At 41.2% G+C, this 18166-nt stretch overlaps 1 protein-coding gene across 1 annotated transcript; it reads right to left on the reverse strand.

Annotated features, from left to right (window-relative positions):
• Positions 1–3263: 3263 nt before the first annotated feature.
• LOC131518217 (olfactory receptor 10G2) lies at positions 3264–14361 on the reverse strand. Its single transcript, XM_058740808.1, has 3 exons — positions 14265–14361; positions 6944–7001; positions 3264–4823 (listed from the first exon to the last, which is right to left on the reverse strand). The coding sequence occupies exon 3, from the start codon at positions 4807–4809 to the stop codon at positions 3772–3774; it is 1038 nt and encodes a 345-aa protein (XP_058596791.1). The 5' UTR covers positions 4810–4823; positions 6944–7001; positions 14265–14361; the 3' UTR covers positions 3264–3771.
• Positions 14362–18166: the final 3805 nt, after the last annotated feature.

Raw genomic sequence — 18166 nt, forward strand, 5'->3', positions numbered from 1 at the left:
GATTTTATATATAGAAAACCCTGAAGATTCCACATAAACAAATGGTTAGAAATGAATTCAGCAAATTAGCAGAATATAGGCAGCACATAAAAGTCAGTTACATTTCTATACACGAACAATGAACAATGTGAAAAGGAAATGACAAAAACAATTTCATTTATAACAGCATCAAAAAAAATAAATGTTTAGGAATTAGAACTTAACCAAGGAGGTGAGAGGTTTTTTACAATGAAAACTACAAAACATTGTCTAAAAAAATTGGTGAATTTTACAGAAACTTAATCAATTTAATTTCACAAATAAATGGAAACACATCTGACGTTCATGGATTGGAAGATATAATATTGTTAAAATGTCAATACTCAAAAAAAAGTCAGTCCTATTCAAACTGATCTACTGACTCAGTGCAGTCCCTATCAAAATCCCAATGACTTTTTTTTGTTTGTTTTTGGGTTTTTTTTGGCACAAATAGAAAAACTGGGGCTCAGCCAGTTAAGTGCCTAACTTTTGATTTTGGTTCAGGTCACGGATCGTGAGTTGGAGCCCCACGTTGGGCTCTGTGCTGACAGGGTGGAGCCTGCTTCAGAGTCTCTGTCTCCTTCTCTTTTTGCCTCTCCCCGTGCTCTCTCTCTCTTTCCCTCTCTCTCAAAAATAAATAAATGTTAAAAAAAAAAAAACACCTGAAAAACGAAGTAAGTCACTTCATACTGTTACAGTTTTATTCAGGGTAACTTACCGACAGGGAGGGATCTGTAAGTTCAACAATGGTACGAGGCCATTCTCCATCCTCATTCTGCTGTGATTCCCTGCCCAGTCCAGACCTTAATTCCCAGCTTCTATGGAGAAGGGCATGGTGGTGAGATCACAGCATAGTTATCTAAAGTGGCATCATCTGTGTGCAAGAGGATCTCTACTAGTTACCTGAAGTGGAGTCTTCTGTCTTCCACTTTAGGAAAGATCAGAACAAACCTTCCTGAGTGTTGGTCAGGGCATACATTAACTTCTATGGGGCCTGGAACATGTAGCCCCAAGAGGTCATTGAGCATGAAAAAGATGGAATTACTGTTATCAGCACTCCTACCAAAAGGAATAAAACTGGAAGACTCACACTTTCTGATTTTAAAACTTACTACAAAGCTACAGTATTCAAAAGTGTGGTACTGGTGTTAAGACAGACACGTGGACCAATGAAACAGAATGAGGATTCCAGGCGCACCTGGATGGTTCAGTGGGTTAAGCCTCTGACTTGGGCTCAGGTCATGATCTCACAGTTTGCAAGTTCAAGCCCTGTGTCAGGTTCTGTTCTGACAGCTCAGAGCCTAGAGCCTGCTTCAGATTCTGTGTGTGTCTCTCTCTCTTCCCCTCCCCGCTTGCTGTCTGTCTCTCTCTCTCTTTCTCTCTCTCTCAAAAATAAATAAAACACTAACATTTTTTTTTAAAGATTCCAGAAATAAATCCTTGCAGATATAGTCACATCATTTTTGACAAGGGTGTCAAGACCATTCCCTGGGGAAAAGGACAGTCTTTTCAGCAAGTGGTGCTGGAACAACTGGATATTCACATACAAAAAAATGAAGTTGGACCCTTACCTAACACCATATACATAAATTAACTCAAAATGGATCAAAGACTTAAACATAAGACCTAAGCCAATAAATCTCTCAGGACGAAACTTAGGACAAAATCTTCACAACATTGGATTTGGCAATGATTTCTTGGATATGACACCAAAGTCACAGGTAACAACAAAAAAAATAGACAAATTTGACTTAATGAAAATTAAAAATGTGCATTAAAAATGCTATTAACAGAATAAAAAGGCAATCCATAGAATGAGAGAATATATCTGCAAATTATATATCTGGTAAACAGTTAATATCCACAACTCCTAAAACTCAACAACAACAAAAATGGACAACCTTATTTAAAAATGGGCAAAGGACTTGAATGGACATTTCTCTAAAGAAGACATACAAATGGCTAGCAAGCACATGAAAGAATGCTCCACATCACTCATTTTTCAGGAAATGCAAACCTAAACTACAATGAGGTACCACCTCACACCCATTAGGATGGCTACTATCAAAAACCCAGAAAACAACCAGTGTTGTTGATGCTGTGGAAAAAAGGGAACTCCCATCCACTCTTGGTGGGAATGTAAAATGGTATAGCCACTGTGGAAAACAATATGACAGTTCCTCAAAAAATTAAAAATGGAATTACCACATGGTCCAGTAATTTCCCTTCTGGGTATATACCCAAAGAACTGAAAGCAGGATGCTGAAGAGATGTTGAAACACCCATAGTCACAGTAGCATTATTCATAATAGCGAAACATGGAAATAATCCCAGAGTCCATTGATGGATAAATGGATAAACAAAATGGGATATATACACATATATATGTATATATATGTATATATGTGTGTGTGTGCGTGTGTGTGTATATATGCATATATATACAGTGGACTGTTAGCCTTAAGAAGGAAGGAGATTCTGCAGTATGCTATGACATGAATGAATCTTGGGGGCATTAAGCTAAGTGAAACAAGCCAATAACATAAGATGGCTATTGTATAATTCCACTTATATAAAGTACTTAGAAGAGTCAAAATCATAGAGACAGAAAGTAGAATGGTTGTTGTCAGGGCTGGGGGAAGGGGACAATGGATGGTTATTGTTTAATGGGCATATCTTTTAAGTTTTAAAAGATGAAAGGAGTTCTGGAGATGGATCGTGGTGATGGTTGCCAACAATATGAATGGATTTAATACCACACAAGGATACACTTAAAATGATTAAGATGGTAACTGTTATGTGTATTTTACCACAATAAAAAATATCTGCAAAAGAAAATTGGACTAGCATGACCTCGCACATCTAAATGAGTGAAAAAACTGTCAGTAAATGAAAGAACACATTTACCTGGTCCCTCATTTTCTAAAAGAGCTATTGACACTTGCTCTTATATTGCAACTGAGTCCTCTGTCTCCATATTTTCTTGTTCTTCTAGATAAGACCATGACAGGTCACAGTGGGTAAGTCAAGGTCATTTCTATCACCCTGGCCTGGTCAGAGGGATATTGTGTGATTATCTGATTGGTCCACTGAATCACTAACCAGGTGACTTCCAGATCTTTGGCTATTTTGCATTATGATAATTGGCCAAGAGTTTTTTCTGGATACTTTGGACAATTTAGATGTAGTTTGAAAGTCTTTCCTGGTTCTGTTTTAATTTTTAAAAAATTGCTGATTGAGTGAAATATTAATAAGGCTGAGGTAAGGCTCCTGCGATAAAGTAATCCATTAACAAATCCATGATTTAAAGGATTAGAGGTTTATTTTCTTCTCACTTAAAATTCTGAAGTGAACGTTCCAGGTTGGTAGGTGATTCATCTCCCTGATGTGAGCAAAGCGATCCAAGTGCCTAGAGGCTTGGGAAATTATGACTGAAGCAATGGATGGAGGGTGGTAGGGTAGCATTATACTGGTATTCCCCAATTTTTCTGGAATATCCCCCTCCTCCTAGATGGGGCATTACTCCTCATATTCAACATTTGTGTAGAGTGTGCTTTCTCCTGAGAGGTGGATCGGAAAAGTATAAAACAGCTCTGGCCAATTTATTGCGGTTAAATATAGCACTAGAAGCTTCTTAGTAGAATTACATCCAGTTCAGCTTAAGCCAACATATATTTTTGAACGTTTGCCACACGTAGCAGAAGCTGAGAGGTGTGGTAGCAATGGTGAGGCAGGAAGTCCCTGGGCCTGTAGTTACTTGTTTTCTCTGGTGGCCTTTCCACCTGCTGTTATTCTCTTCAGAGCGGACTTCACTTCCTGGTTCCTCAGGGTATAGATGAGGGGGTTGAGTAATGGAGTGACAACAGTGTAAAACACAGCCACTGCCCCATCCAGGGGACTCTTGGAGCCAGCCCTGAGGTAGGTGAAAATGCAGGGGACATAGTAGACTGTGACCACGGTTAGGTGGGAGCCGCAGGTGGAGAAGGCTCGGCGCCGCCCATCAGCAGTGCGTATCTTGAGGATGGCGCGGACTATGCAGGCGTAGGAGAGCAGAATTAACATGAAGCAACTGGCAGCCACCACCCCAATGTCCACAAAGGTCACAAGCTCATTGACGGTTGTGTCAGCACAGGCCAGTCTCAATACTGCAGGGATGTCACAGATAAAGTAATCCACTTGGTTGGGCCCACAGTATGGCAGACGGAAGGTCAGGGTGGCCTGGACAGACCCATGGATGGAGCCGGCCACCCAAGCCCCAGCCACGAGGATGGTGCATAACCTCCCATTCATGAGCACGGGGTAGCGCAGGGGCTGGCATATTGCCAGGTACCTGTCGTAGGCCATCAAGGTGTAGAGGAAACACTGGGTGCTGCCCAGGAAGTGAAAGAAATACAGTTGAGCCACACAGCCACCAAAGGGCATTGCCTTGCTGGCAGGAGTAAAATCCAATAGTAGCCGGGGGACAATGACTGAGGAGAGCCACATGTCCAGGAATGAGAGCACGCCCAGAAGAATGTACATGGGGCGAGCGTGGAGCTTTGGGTCAGCCCACACGGTGAGCAGAATGAGCAGGTTCCCCAGCTGAGTCAGGATGTAAATGATGAAGAAGACCAGGAAGAGGAGGGTCCTCAGACTGGGGGGGTGAGGTAAGCCCAGGAGAACGAAGCCCGTCACGATGGTGTCCAGGGATGTGTTTTTGGTCTCTCCCATGTCTTTCTGTAGTCTGTGGAGATGAATGGTGAAGTCAGACAAGTGAAATATCCACAGGAGGTGGTGAGAGAATGGTTTCATCTCATGACCAGAGTCTAGGGGGGATACAGAGGACTTCTTTATTTTATTTTTTTTTATTTTTTATTTTTTTTATTTATTTTTGGGACAGAGAGAGACAGAGCATGAACGGGGGAGGGGCAGAGAGAGAGGGAGACACAGAATCGGAAACAGGCTCCAGGCTCCGAGCCATCAGCCCAGAGCCTGACGCGGGGCTTGAACTCACGGACCGCGAGATCGTGACCTGGCTGAAGTCGGACGCTTAACCGACTGCGCCACCCAGGCGCCCCAGGACTTCTTTATTTTAAAGTAGAAAGCATTTGCCATCAGTCATCTGGTTTTGCTCTGCAAGACAAGCCCTCAGAGGCTGGTTGATTTCTAGATGTCCTGACATGCTCCTTCTATGGGAGATACTATTTCAAGTATTGGAAGCCAAGGCACAAGGTTATGTCTTAATAACAGTGTTAGTGAATATGATGGGTCTGTAACCCCAAGGGGGACCACAGAGAAATGGATTTTGGAGCAATGTGGACCAGTTACTCCGTAATTACCATCCCTATTGTTGGAATGGACTTCTCAAAATGTCTCTTGTAGATCTATAAGAATCTTTGAAATCTAGCCCTTATATATTTCTATAATCTTCTTTCCTTTGGCTCCCTCAGAGCACCAAGGACCTTCTGGCCCCACTTCTGGAGTATACTGATTCATCTCAACACAGTCTCATTCCTCAGGACTCACTTGGCTGTCACTTCCTTTGGGAAGAGTTTTTCTCCCCTAGAAGACAATCTTCTTGGAGATACGAATTTATATTGTAAACGGCAGTTGCAGCACAGTGTGATGAGAGCTATTTGCCTAAATGCTCCCTGGTTTCTTCTATTAGATTATAAGCTCCTTCAGAGCAAAGACCAAGTCTTTTTTGTTCTTTTATTGTATCTGCAGCACCTGCCACAGTGTTTGGCAACAGTAAGGTAATTAATAAATGTTGGCTGATTGTCTGACTGAATGGCTTTTGCCAACTCGGGTTAGTCCTGCATCCTGTTTCCCTGTGTGATCACATCTCTCCTGCTTTGTGTCACAAAGTCAGCACTGACGGGTGAGGGGACTGGCCACATACTTCAGCAGTGTGAGTCTGTCCCCAGCGTAAACAAAGTCAAAGGCATCACCCATGTTTTCTGTTTGCCTTAGAATGTTATTTAACTTTATTGATTGACCTCAGTAGTTTATTGGTTTTGGTGATTTGGATTATAACAGATTGATTTTTATAGGATTTCACCTTTGGTGTGTTATTATTTTAAGATCTTATTTGACTTTCAACAAATGAGATTCTCAAAAACACTTTAAAGGTATTAAACACCTGAGCACCATATTATTTAAAACCTCCCTTTGATGAATGGTTTGTTCGAAAAAAAAGTTTTTTTCTCCAAATAGTGTTTTAGGTATTTTTACCTAGGCTTAAACTAAAAGATCTTGTAATTCTTAAGAAATAACAAAAAAAAAAATTTAAACTGATAAGAGGTTAGTTATACGGAGGTGGGAACATCAACAGATCTAACTGCTGGAATGTTGTTAAAAATGTAGGGGTGTCTGGGTGGCTCAGTCGGTTAAACGTCCAACTTCAGCTCAGGTGATGATCTCGTGGTCTGTGAGTTCGAGCCCCGCGTCGGGCTCTGTGCTGACAGCTCAGAGTCTGGAGCCTGTTTCAGATTCTGTGTCTCCCTCTCTCTCTGACCCTCCCCCGTTCATGCTCTGTCTCTCTGTGTTTCAAAAATAAATAAACATTAAAAAAATTTTAAAAATGCTTTTATAAACATTAATCTCAAACATATACATACATATATGTAAAGATTTTATTTTATTTATTTTGAAGGCTTTATTTATTTATTTATTTATTATTTATTTGTTTTAAGTAGGCTTTAAGCTCAACATGGGGCTTGAACTTACAACCCTGAGATCAAGAGTTGCATGCTCTACTGACAGACCCCACCAGGCACCCCCAGTCTCAAACATATTTTATCTTCATCATTATTTAAAAATAACTAAGTGGATATAATAATATCTGGTAGTGATAAATATTACTCAATGTCTCATGTTCTATAGAATCCATAGAAATATTAATAATAGATTTTGCCCACAAAGAGAAAAATATATTCGCTATTACCTGATTTTCAGAAGGAAGAATAATTTCTTTCAGGAAGGATGGATGGTACTTTCTATGGCTAGAACAGAAAGGGAAGACAAAATTTGAGAGCATGTGTATGATACCAATTATGAAACCTTATTTTGTGTCAGCTAGAGGAGATACATATTACAGATATGCTCCTATCTTAGGCAAATGATGTCTTTCTAGAATTTTTTATGAAAATCAAATTTTCATAAATCAATTCATATTAGCATTATACTAAAAAGTTATTTGGAGAACATCCATAATGAATCTCTATGGATAGTAAAAAAAAAAAAAAGAAAAACCTTAGTTCATCTTTCTTCTCCCAGCTGTGGTGTACACATCTGGATGCACTTTCCCAAAGGACCTGCTGGGAGAAGGCTGGAAGGCATACCTCTCTCTGTGTGGCTCTGGGTGTTCTGGCTGGCCTGTATGGGAACAGGGGGGCTGCAGTGGTGGGTCTGAGGGAGAAGCTCCTTTTCCAGGCAGAGTCAGCAGAAGACAGTGGTTTTGATTTGACGTGGTGTAAGGTAGAATCTCTTGGAGAGGCAGGGATTGCCTGCAGAAGCACTAAGCTGCTAGTCTAAGAGAGACTTTTAGAAAAGAGAACAGTCTTTTCTCTTTTTAATTATTTATGTGTTTATTACTATTACTATTTTTCAAATGATCCGTCCAAATTTCATTTATTTTTATTTTTATTTATTTATTTTTTTTAACGTTTTTATTTATTTTTGAGACAGAGTGAGACAGAGCATGAACAGGGGAGGGGCAGAGAGAGAGGGAGACACAGAATCGGAAGCAGACTCCAGGCTCTGAGCCATCAGCCCAGAGCCTGACGCGGGGCTCGAACTCACGGACCGCGAGATCGTGACCTGAGCTGAAGTCGGCTGCTTAACAGACTGAGCCACCTAGGCGCCCCTAAATTTCACTTATTTTTATTTTTTAATGCTTAGTTAGTTTTGAGAGAGACAGAGAGAGGGAGCAGGTGGGGGAGAGGTGGAGAGAGAGGGAGACAGAGGATCCAAAGTGGGTTCCACACTGACAGCAGAGAGACTGATGCGGGGCTCAAACTCACAAACTGTGAGACCATGACCTGAGCCAAAGTTGAAGGCCTAACCAACTGAGCCACGCAGTTGCAACCCCCCTTTAAAAACTTTTTTAGGGGCACCTGAGCGGCTCAGTCAGTTAAGTGTCTGACTTCGGCTCAGGTCATGATCTCACGGTTCTTGGGTTCCAGCCCCGTGTCTGGCTCTGTGCTGACAGCTGAGAGCCTGGAGGCTGCTTCGGATTCTGTGTCTCCCTCTCTCTCAGCCCCTCCCCTGCTCACACTCTGTCTCTCTCTCTCTCTCAAAAATAAATAAACATCGGGGCGCCTGGGTGGCGCAGTCGGTTAAGCGTCCGACTTCAGCCAGGTCACGATCTCGCGGTCCGTGAGTTCGAGCCCCGCATCGGGCTCTGGGTTGATGGCTCGGAGCCTGGAGCCTGTTTCCGATTCTGTGTCTCCCTCTCTCTCTGCCCCTCCCCCGTTCATGCTCTGTCTCTGTCTGTCCCAAAAATAAATAAAAAACATTAAAAAAAAATTTATAAAAAAAATAAACATTAAAAAAAATTTAAAAACTTAAAATGTTTATTTCTGAGACAGAATGCGAACAGGGGAAGGACAGAGAGAGGGAGTCACAGAATCTGAAGCAGGCTCCAAGTTCTGAGTTGTCAGCACAGAGCCTGACGTGGGGCTTGAACTCACAAGACATGAGATCATGACCTGAGCTGAAGTAGGATGCTTACCCAGCTGCCTCTTCTTTTTTTTTTTTAAAGCCTATTTATTTATTTTGAGAGAGAGAGAGAGAGAGAGCGCACAATCAGGGGAGGGGCAGAAAGAGAAAGAGAGAGAGAATTCCAAGCAGGCTCTGCACTGTCAGCACAGAACCCGATGTGAGGCTCGAACTCATGAACCATGAGATCATGACCTGAGCTGAAACCAAGAGTCAGACACTTAACGGACTGAGCCAACCAGGTGCCCCTTTTTTCTCTTTTCTAGAGATAAAGGAGCCCGCCTAGAAAAAAAAGAAGAAAACTAACCGAGTAATTTTTCCTCTTAATTTATCTGTGATTTTTTATCATAGAGCTGTTAATTTTTTGAAGTTGTGTCACTTAAGCTATTTAAATTGAGGAGTGAAGCAAGCTAAGATTCATCAATTAAAAAACATTTTAAGTATCCACATGGTGGCTAATGTGATATAGATTAAAACATTTCCTGTTTTAAATAGTTTTTGGTATTGTTAAGGCCATCATATAAAATAGTTGCACTTTAGTTTTTATGTTTATTTTTCTAAAACTTAAAATTTTTTTTTAATGTTTACTTTTGAGAGAGAGAGAGACAGACCACTAGCAAGGGAGGGGCAGAGAGAGATGGAGACACAGAATCCGAAGCAGGCTCCAGGCTCCGAGCTGTCCACATAGAGCCTGACATGGAGCTCGAACTCATGGACTGTGAGATCATGACCTTAGCAGAAGTCAGATGCTTAACTGACTGAGCCACCCAGGTGCTGCTTTTAAAACTTTAAACAAGTATTTATTTATTTATTTTGAGAGACACAGAGAGAGAGAGAGAGCTGGGGAGGCAAGGGCGGGCGGTGGGGGGGGGGGAGAGTGAGAGAGAGAATCCCAAGAGGTTAAGCGCTGTCAGCATAGAGACTGATGCAGGGCTCAAACTCATGAACCATGAGATCATGACCTGCACTGAAATCATGATTCAGATGCTCAACTGACTGAGCCACCTAGGCACCTCTAACATAGTTGCACTCTAATATCAAAAACATATAATTAAAGAAAAGAAGAAGCTAGTGATATCACTGATATAATCAATATTTAAAGCAGCAAATAATTAGGTGCAGGGGCTTTGGTCTGGAAATTCAAGGGAAAGGCTTCTAGGGATGGAATGGAAGAGGACGGCATGAAGAGAGCCAAGTCAGGGAGGGTGCAACCCTCTTTCCAGGGTCAAGTGGAAGTCATCCTCCTTACAGGATCAGACAGGAAGTCATAGGTTGTTAGGAAGCAAACCCACTTTGAGGCCTTTTCAGACAGTGTCTCTTTCATTTGTAAAAAATCAGATTATTTCAGAGGTTTGGCCTCTTTCTGGCATGCCTACACTGAACTGGGGTTCTGTATAGGGCACCCTAGGGTTGAGGACCTTCTCCAAGCAGAGCAGATACACATCACTAAGGCTGAGGCATGAGGAATGACCCAGATTTGAGCTGTTCATCCTTGTTTGCCTTTAGGACAAGACTCAGACCACAGCCCTTTGAGGCCATGAGGCAGCCTGGGCAGAGGCAGAGAATGGAGAATGAACAGAGTTTGGGTGCAGTGGGGAGACATAACCCATATTTTATTCTAATTATCCCATCAGCATCCTTCCACTGTAAATGAAAAAAACAAACAGAAACAAAAAACAACAACCAAAAAACAAAACAAGTGTGTTTGTTAAGAGACTTTAACAAGTTTGTATCGGGGCACCCGAGTAGCTTAGTGAGTTGAGTGCCTGACTCTTGGTTTCTGCTCAGTTTGTGAAACAGGGTTGTGGGATGGAGCCCTAAGTCGGGTTCCAAGCTGAGTGTGGAGCCTGATTAAGACTCTCTCTCTCTCTTTCTATCTCTCTCCTTTTCCCTCTGCCCCTCTACCCTGCTTGTGTGCTCTCTCTCTCCAAAATAAAAACATAAAAAATAAAAAATAAAAAAAGTGTTATCCTAAAAAGCAAAGGAAAGGAAAGAAAAGAAAAGAAAAGAAAAAAGAAAAGAAAAGAAAAGAAAAGAAAAGAAAAGAAAAGAAAAGAAAAGAAAAGAAAAGAAAAGAAAAGCTATGCAGTGGAAGGCCTTCCAGTCTTCGAGGAAGTTGACTGTGTGTGCTCACCACTGGGAGAAAAAGGGTTAACATGTCCATCCCTGACTACGTTTGCTCAGTAACACTGATACAGCATTTATATTACTTTATTATCTCTCCCCAAATATAGAAAAGACAAATGTTTAAAACTCTTTTTCTCAATTTAGAAAAGAAAGCTCCCAAATCTGGAGAAAGGCTGATTTAATTCAACATTAATATGCTTAATGTGTTAACATTGTGACTAGAGGGTGAGGTAAGAAAGAAGGTGGGGGAAAGAGACACATTACATACAGTTTTTGACAAAGTTACTGAAACTCTTAATGTGTGGAAATTAAGTCTTTGCTCCCATTGTGAATTGGCCTGCTATTAGAATGCATCCCTCATTGGACTCACGTGGACACAACAACAAAACATTGGAGGAGGCTGGTCTTTCTCTGGTCGAATGAGTGTGTGAGGAAGGTGTCCTTCAGAGCATCCCCTTGGCTTGCGATGATAGGTAACCAGGTCTCTGCTTTGGAATGGAATTAAAATCTTCCAGGGGAACGAAACATTGACCCTTCTAACAGCCTATGAGATCCTCTGCCCTTGGATGCTCTTTACAGATTGAGACTTCTCTACTCAAGTGCCTTGAACTTTACATCAATTGCATTATGAGCTAGATCTTCCTTGACTGAGGGTTTCTTTCTTTCTTTCTTTCTTTCTTTTTTTTTAAACACTATCAAGAGATTTGTAGAGAACTATTTATCTCTTGGGAGTTCTACCCTGAAACATTGCCCCCATGAGAGCTACACTCCCCTGATCCTCATTATTTTTTGTTTTGACAGCAAACAGGAATCATTTCTACATGTAGAAAGTGAGCTGTGAAGAACGTGATCTGTTCGGGTGACCTCCAATTTCTGTGATTCCTTTCTTTGAAGTGTTGGGATCACACTTTTGCCCACATGATACTCAGAAATGCATTGAAAATGTACCTAACTTTTGGGACGCCTGGACGGCTCAGTCAGTTAAGTGTCCAACTCTTGATCTCAGCTCAGGCCTTGATCTCAGGGTCGTGATTTCAAGCCACGCGTCGGGCTATGTGCTGGGTGGGAAGCCTACTTGAAAATAAGAAAAAGAGGGGCGCCTGGTTGGCTCAGTCGGTTAAGCGGCTGACTTTGGCTCAGGTCATTATCTCGCGGTCTGTGAGTTCGAGCCCCACATCGGGCTCTGTGCTGACAGCTTGGAGCCTGGAGCCTGTTTTAGATTCTGTCTCTCTCTCTCTCTCTGAACCTCCCCTGTTCATGCTCTGTCTCTCTCTGTCTCAAAAATAAATAAACGTTAAAAAAAATTAAAAAAAAAGAAAACAAGAAAAAGAAAATGGACTTAATATTTAATGATTGAGCTGATTTTTCTTACATGTTCCCACCTCTCTAGATACTGAGAGAAAAAAAAAATCCCTTAAATTTAGGTCAGTTAAGTACAGTTTAGTCACCATCAGTTTGAAGTCTTGGATGACCCCATTCTTCTTATGGCATGGAGAAAGAGGATGGTTTCAAATTGTTGGAGTGCTCCTTGGATATTTGCTCTTGACTTTGTGGGGGTGTGGCAGTTCTGGTAGGCTCCTTGGACCACGCAGGTGAAGATGTCCCCATCTGGAATTGCATGTGGCATGACTTGTTCCCCTCAGACTGATTTGGCATCAGTTGTGTGCTGAAGTTGGTTTGTACTGGCTTCCAATACCCTACCGCTAAATTTTCAAAAATTTTATGAGCTCTTTGTTAAGTTTGCAATTAAATTTAAATATAAACTTGCAATTGGACACGTATTTTCAATTAAATATATTAGAAATGAAATAATACTCAAATGATCACTTTCTAATTATTTTTCTTTAAATTTTTAAAAAAAGATTTCACTAAAAATATTTTATTTTTATTTAAAATTTTCTTTAATGTTTTATTTATTTTTGAGAGAGCACAAGTGGGGGAGGGGCAGAGAGAGAGGGAGACAGAGGATCTAAAGCGGCTCTGTGTTGATAGCAGCGAGCCCGGCGTGGGGCTTGAACTTGAGAACCGTGAGATCACGACCTGAGCTGAAGTTGGATGCTCAACCGACTGAGCCACCCAGGCGCCCCCCAAAATGATTTTATTTTTAAATAATCTCTACACCCAATATGGGGCTTGAATTTTAACCCCTAGATCAAGAGTCACATGCTCTACCAATTGAGTCAGTCAGGCTCCCCATTTTTCTATGTTTACTAGTATCTGTGAGGTTATTCACATCTATCCAATCTTTATGGTGGGAAACACCATACAATGGTGTACTGCCCTTACCAACTTTATACACAATGGTGTCATGTTGGAGTTTGAAATTGACTATAGTAGGAGTGTTTAAACCCTGAAAATTTTGTGGCTCCTGGGTGGCTCAGTGGGTGAACATCTGACTCTTGATTTCGGCTTGGGTCATGATCTCACGGTTTGTGACTTCAAGCCCCGTGTGGGGCTCTGTGCTGACAGTGCAGAGCCTGCTTTGGATTCTCTCTTCCTCTCTCTCTACCCGTCCCCTGCTGCTTCTCATCTGGACCACTTAATAAAGCATAGACCTAGATGAATGGTATCAGGGCTTTATTTATTTAGCAATTTATTGAGCAATGTTTGGAAAGAAAGAAAGCTAGTTTCAGATAGAGGAACAGAGTCTCATAAGGAATTTTGCCACTTTTCCAAGTTTTACATGATGTCAGTTGTAAAATGAGATAGTTGAAGAGGACTAGATGCTTTTTTTTTTTTTTTTTTTTTTTTTTTTTTTTTTTGAGGACTAGATGCTTTTAAAGCTTTCCCTTTTTTCTAAATTTTTATATTAAAATTTTTTTAAAGTTTTATTTATTTAAGTAATCTCTATATCCAACATGGGGCTCAAACTTATGACCCTGAGATCAAGAGTCATATGTTTTTCTGACTGAGCCATCCAGGCACCCCTAAATTTCTATATGTTTGATAGAGAAAAACCATATTAATCATTGGGGACATAGGTGAGAATGTGTGTAAATAAAATGGCAATGGTTTTATGGTGCCACAAGATGGCAGTATTATATCTATTATAACTAGGCACTATATTCCACCCACATGCAGTAAGTAGAAAATAATTATTCCAGAGCATTCACAAGGGAAACAAATTGCCTTTAACTTTTTCTTTTGCTTTCAGCTTGTTTATTTTCATCTTTATCCCAGTTGCATGAAGTTTATTACAATTTTCTTATCACTGACACTAATAATTTGTTTCCCGTTTTCTACCAGGTTTTAGAAAACATGAGAAAAATGAACAAACATGCTGTTTGGACAAAGTCGAGTAAGGTGAGGAGGCAGGCAGCAACCCCTACACATTTGCTATCCATCTGTTGTTGCACAAAAGCCTGCTGTTGTTCAAGAGACTTAATTCCATGTACACAGGAATTTTAAGGCACACTTACGAAATCAAGGAAAGCCTGTAGTCAGCATGGACTCAGCAGTAGCTTTAACAATCTTCATTCCACAGGCCATCCATGAGGGAAGATGATTCTGACCCTGTGTGACAAGAACGAGCCGCAAAGATTCAAATTCCCAGTCAGACAGGAGATTCCAAAAACAAAACTGTGATCACAGCAGGGCTCAATAAATACACCCCCCCTTTTTTGCATAATACATCGATATTAAGTGTAGTGAAATTCTCCAACATCTATCAACATAGGTTTAAATAAATTTTAAAAAGAATAGCTTTACTGAGGTTAATTCAAATACAGTTCACCACCCTTTCAGAGTGTACAACTCAGTAGTTGTTGGTGTGCTTACAAGGCTGTGTGTTGATCACCAATTCCTGAACATTTTCACCGCTCCAAAAAGAAATCCCATACTCATTAGCAGCCTTTCTCTTTTTTCTTTTAAATGCTTATTTATGCATTTTTGAGAGAGAGAGAGAGAGAGAGAGAGGGAGAGAGAGAGAGAGAGAGAGAGAACACAAGTAGGGGAAGGGCAGAGAGAGAGAGAGAGGAGGAGACACAGAATCCGCAGCAGGCTCCAGGATCTGAGCTGTCAGCAAGGAGCCCAACGCAGGGCTCAAACTCACGAACTGTGAGATCACGACCTGAGCTGAAGTTCAATGCTTAACCAACTGGGACGCCCAGGCTCCCCTAGTAATATCTCTTCACCTTCCTTCCTTACCCCTCCTGCACCCCAACCCCTGGTAACCACTAATCTACTTTCTGTCTCTATGGATTTGCCTTTTATGAACATTTCATATAAATGGATCGTATAAAATGTGGCCTTTTGTGTCTGGCTCATTTTACTTAGCATAATGTTCTGAAACTCCATCCACGTTGTGGCAGGTATCAGAACTTCATTCCTTTTTATGGCTGAATGCTATTCCATTTTATGGATATACCATAATTTGTTTATCCATTTATCAGTTGATGGGCATTTTGGTTTTTATACTTTTTGGCTGTTTGAATAATGTTGCTATGACCATTCACATGCACATTTTTGTGTGGACACGTGGTTTTATTTCTTTTGGAATATCCATAAGAGAGTAATTCCTGGGTCATATGCTCTATGTTGAATATTTTGAGGGACTGTGAGATTTTTCTCAGTGGCTGTATTATTTTGCATTCCCACTGGAAATGTACGAGGGGTCCAATTTCTCTACATCTTCAATAACACTTGTTATTGCCCATCTTTTTTAAAGTGTTTATTTACTTATTTTTTAGAGAGAGAGAGAGAGAGAAAGGAGGGCAGAGAAAGAGAATCCTAGGCAAGCTCCACACTGTGAGTACAGAGCTTGATGTGGGGCTCAAACCCATGAACCATGAGATCAAGACCCCAGCAGAAACCAAGAGTCAGATGTTTGAGTCATCCAGGCAACCCATCCATCTTTTTTATTATCGCTACCTTTGACAGTAAATGATATTCGTGAGAGGCCAATAGGTTTGGAAAAATATCATCGGATCACAGGAAATTTCTTTCTGAGGTATCTTGGTAAATGGTTTAAGATATGGTTGAAGTTTTTCCTTTTTCCCTTCTTTTTTCTTTAATTCTCATTTTCTTCCTCCCTTATTTCCCCCTTCTCTTCTTTCTTTTCAGTTCTCTCTCTTTTTTAAAATTGTTGTTCTTGTTTTTTAAGTAATCTCTGTATGTAATGTGGGGCTCAAACTCACGATTCCAAGGTCAAGAGTCCCATGCTCTTCTGACTCAGACAGCCAAGTACCCCTAGATCTGTCTTTTAAATTAAATAATGAAGTTTATTCATTTTCACATTAAGTAGTAAAGGTGTGCAGGGAAAAAATCTTTCCTCATTCCATTCTCAGTGGAGCCCCTAACGTAACCCATGCTATTAGTGTGTCCTACACTTTTTAAAGGTTTTATGTATATATATACATATTATGTATATATATATAATATGTATATATATATTATATATATATACACATAAAACCTTTAAAAAGTGTATATATATATAATATTATATCATATATGTATGTATATAATATAATACATATAATATATATTATAATTGTAATATACATTATAGCGTATTATATGTATATATAATACGTATATATGTATATATAATACATATATATATAATACATGTGTGTGTGTGTATAATATATATATATATATATGTATTATACACACACACACACACACACACACACACACACAAATACATGTATAAGGGACACCTGACTGGCTCAGTGGGAAGAGCATCTGACTCTTGACAGGGTCATGAGTTCAAGGCCCACGTTGGGTGAAGAGATCACTTAAATCAATAAAAGTTAAAAACATGTATATAGTACATATATTGATAAAGATAAGACCAGTTAACACCCTCACTCTGCAACTGGCTTTTGAATTTTTTTTTTTAGAGAGAGCACAAACCGGAGTGGGGAAGAGGGGCAGAGGGGGATAGGGGCAAAGGGACAGAGGGGCAGAGGGGTAGAGAGGGGGAGAGAAAGATTCCTAGGCAGTCTCCAGACTCAGCACAGAGCCCTACATGGGGCTTGATCCCATGACTCTGGGATCATGACCTGAGCTGAAATCAGGAGTTGGACACTCAGCCGACTGAGCCACCCAGGTGCCCCCGTCTTGAATTTTTTGAAGACTATTTCTATATTAGCTGTTGCAAAAATACTTAAAGCATAGCCAAATTCCCTTCTCTCTTAAAAATTTCAAAAAAATGTTTATTTATTTTTGAGAGAGACAGAGACAGAATGCGAGTGGGTTGGGGGCAGAGAGAGAAGGAAGCACAGAATCCCAAGCAGGCTACAGGCTCTGAGCTGTCAGCACAGAGCCTGATGCAGGGGTCGAACCCACCAGCTGTGAGATCATGACCCAAGCCGAAGTTGGATGCTCACCCGACTGAGCCACCCAGGCGCCCCCCCTTCTCTCTTTAACTTTCTTTTTTTTTTTTTTTAACGTTTCATTTATTTTTGAGACAGAGAGAGACAGAGCATGAACAGGGGAGGGGCAGAGAGAGACGGAGACACAGAATCGGAAGCAGGCTCCCGGCTCTGAGCCATCAGCCCAGAGCCTGACGTGGGGCTCGAACTCACGGACCGCGAGATCGTGACCTGAGCCGAAGTCAGACGCTTAACCGACCGAGCCACCCAGGTGCCCCTCTCTTTAACTTTCAAAACATAAACGACACACAAACACATGTTCAATGTGCTTACACACGCACTCCACCTGAAGATGATTCCTTTCTATTTTATTGTGTCATGCAAAAGGGAAACTGTTAACATTGTCAAATTGACTACCTTTTGCCTTTGCCTTGTGTTATTCTTCCTATTCTTGTCATCTCCTGTTCTTTACACACCATTCTACTGTTCAGTGTTCACAGAATCTCCTGGACTACAGCCTGTGGATTCACCAGTAGAAAACGTTCCCGCGAGGACACTGCTCTAAGGGAACCCGCAACTGCTCCTGTGGAAGCTGAAAGTCACCTGTCAGGAGAGGAGCTTCAATACTCTGGTTTCTCTTCAGATCGAATAACTCTTTCGCCTTTTACTAAAGAGAGGAGCTTCCCACCCTGGTGTTTCTTCTGGGTTTTGCATCCAGATTGGGTTTTCCTGCCTCAGCCCCAGGGAGGGCACGGACCTTCTGCCGCCGGTTCCAGCGGCTCAGGCACCGGGGATGCAGTGCCTGGCCCGGGGTGTCCCGCAGCAGATGTGGGGAGATTTCCTTCTTCATGTTTCCCTGACGGTGGGAAGTAAGGCTCGAGTCAGTAGCGAACTCTGCAGGGGGGTTTCAAAATAATTTTCTACCGGCTGGATGTTTGCCACCTCTGGTCTTTGTAATGAAGGAGTCTTTTCTGATCCACATTTTCCTGAAGTGGTGCTAA

The sequence above is a fragment of the Neofelis nebulosa genome, chromosome 7, assembly GCF_028018385.1.
Source record: "Neofelis nebulosa isolate mNeoNeb1 chromosome 7, mNeoNeb1.pri, whole genome shotgun sequence".
Lineage (NCBI taxonomy): Eukaryota > Metazoa > Chordata > Mammalia > Carnivora > Felidae > Neofelis > Neofelis nebulosa.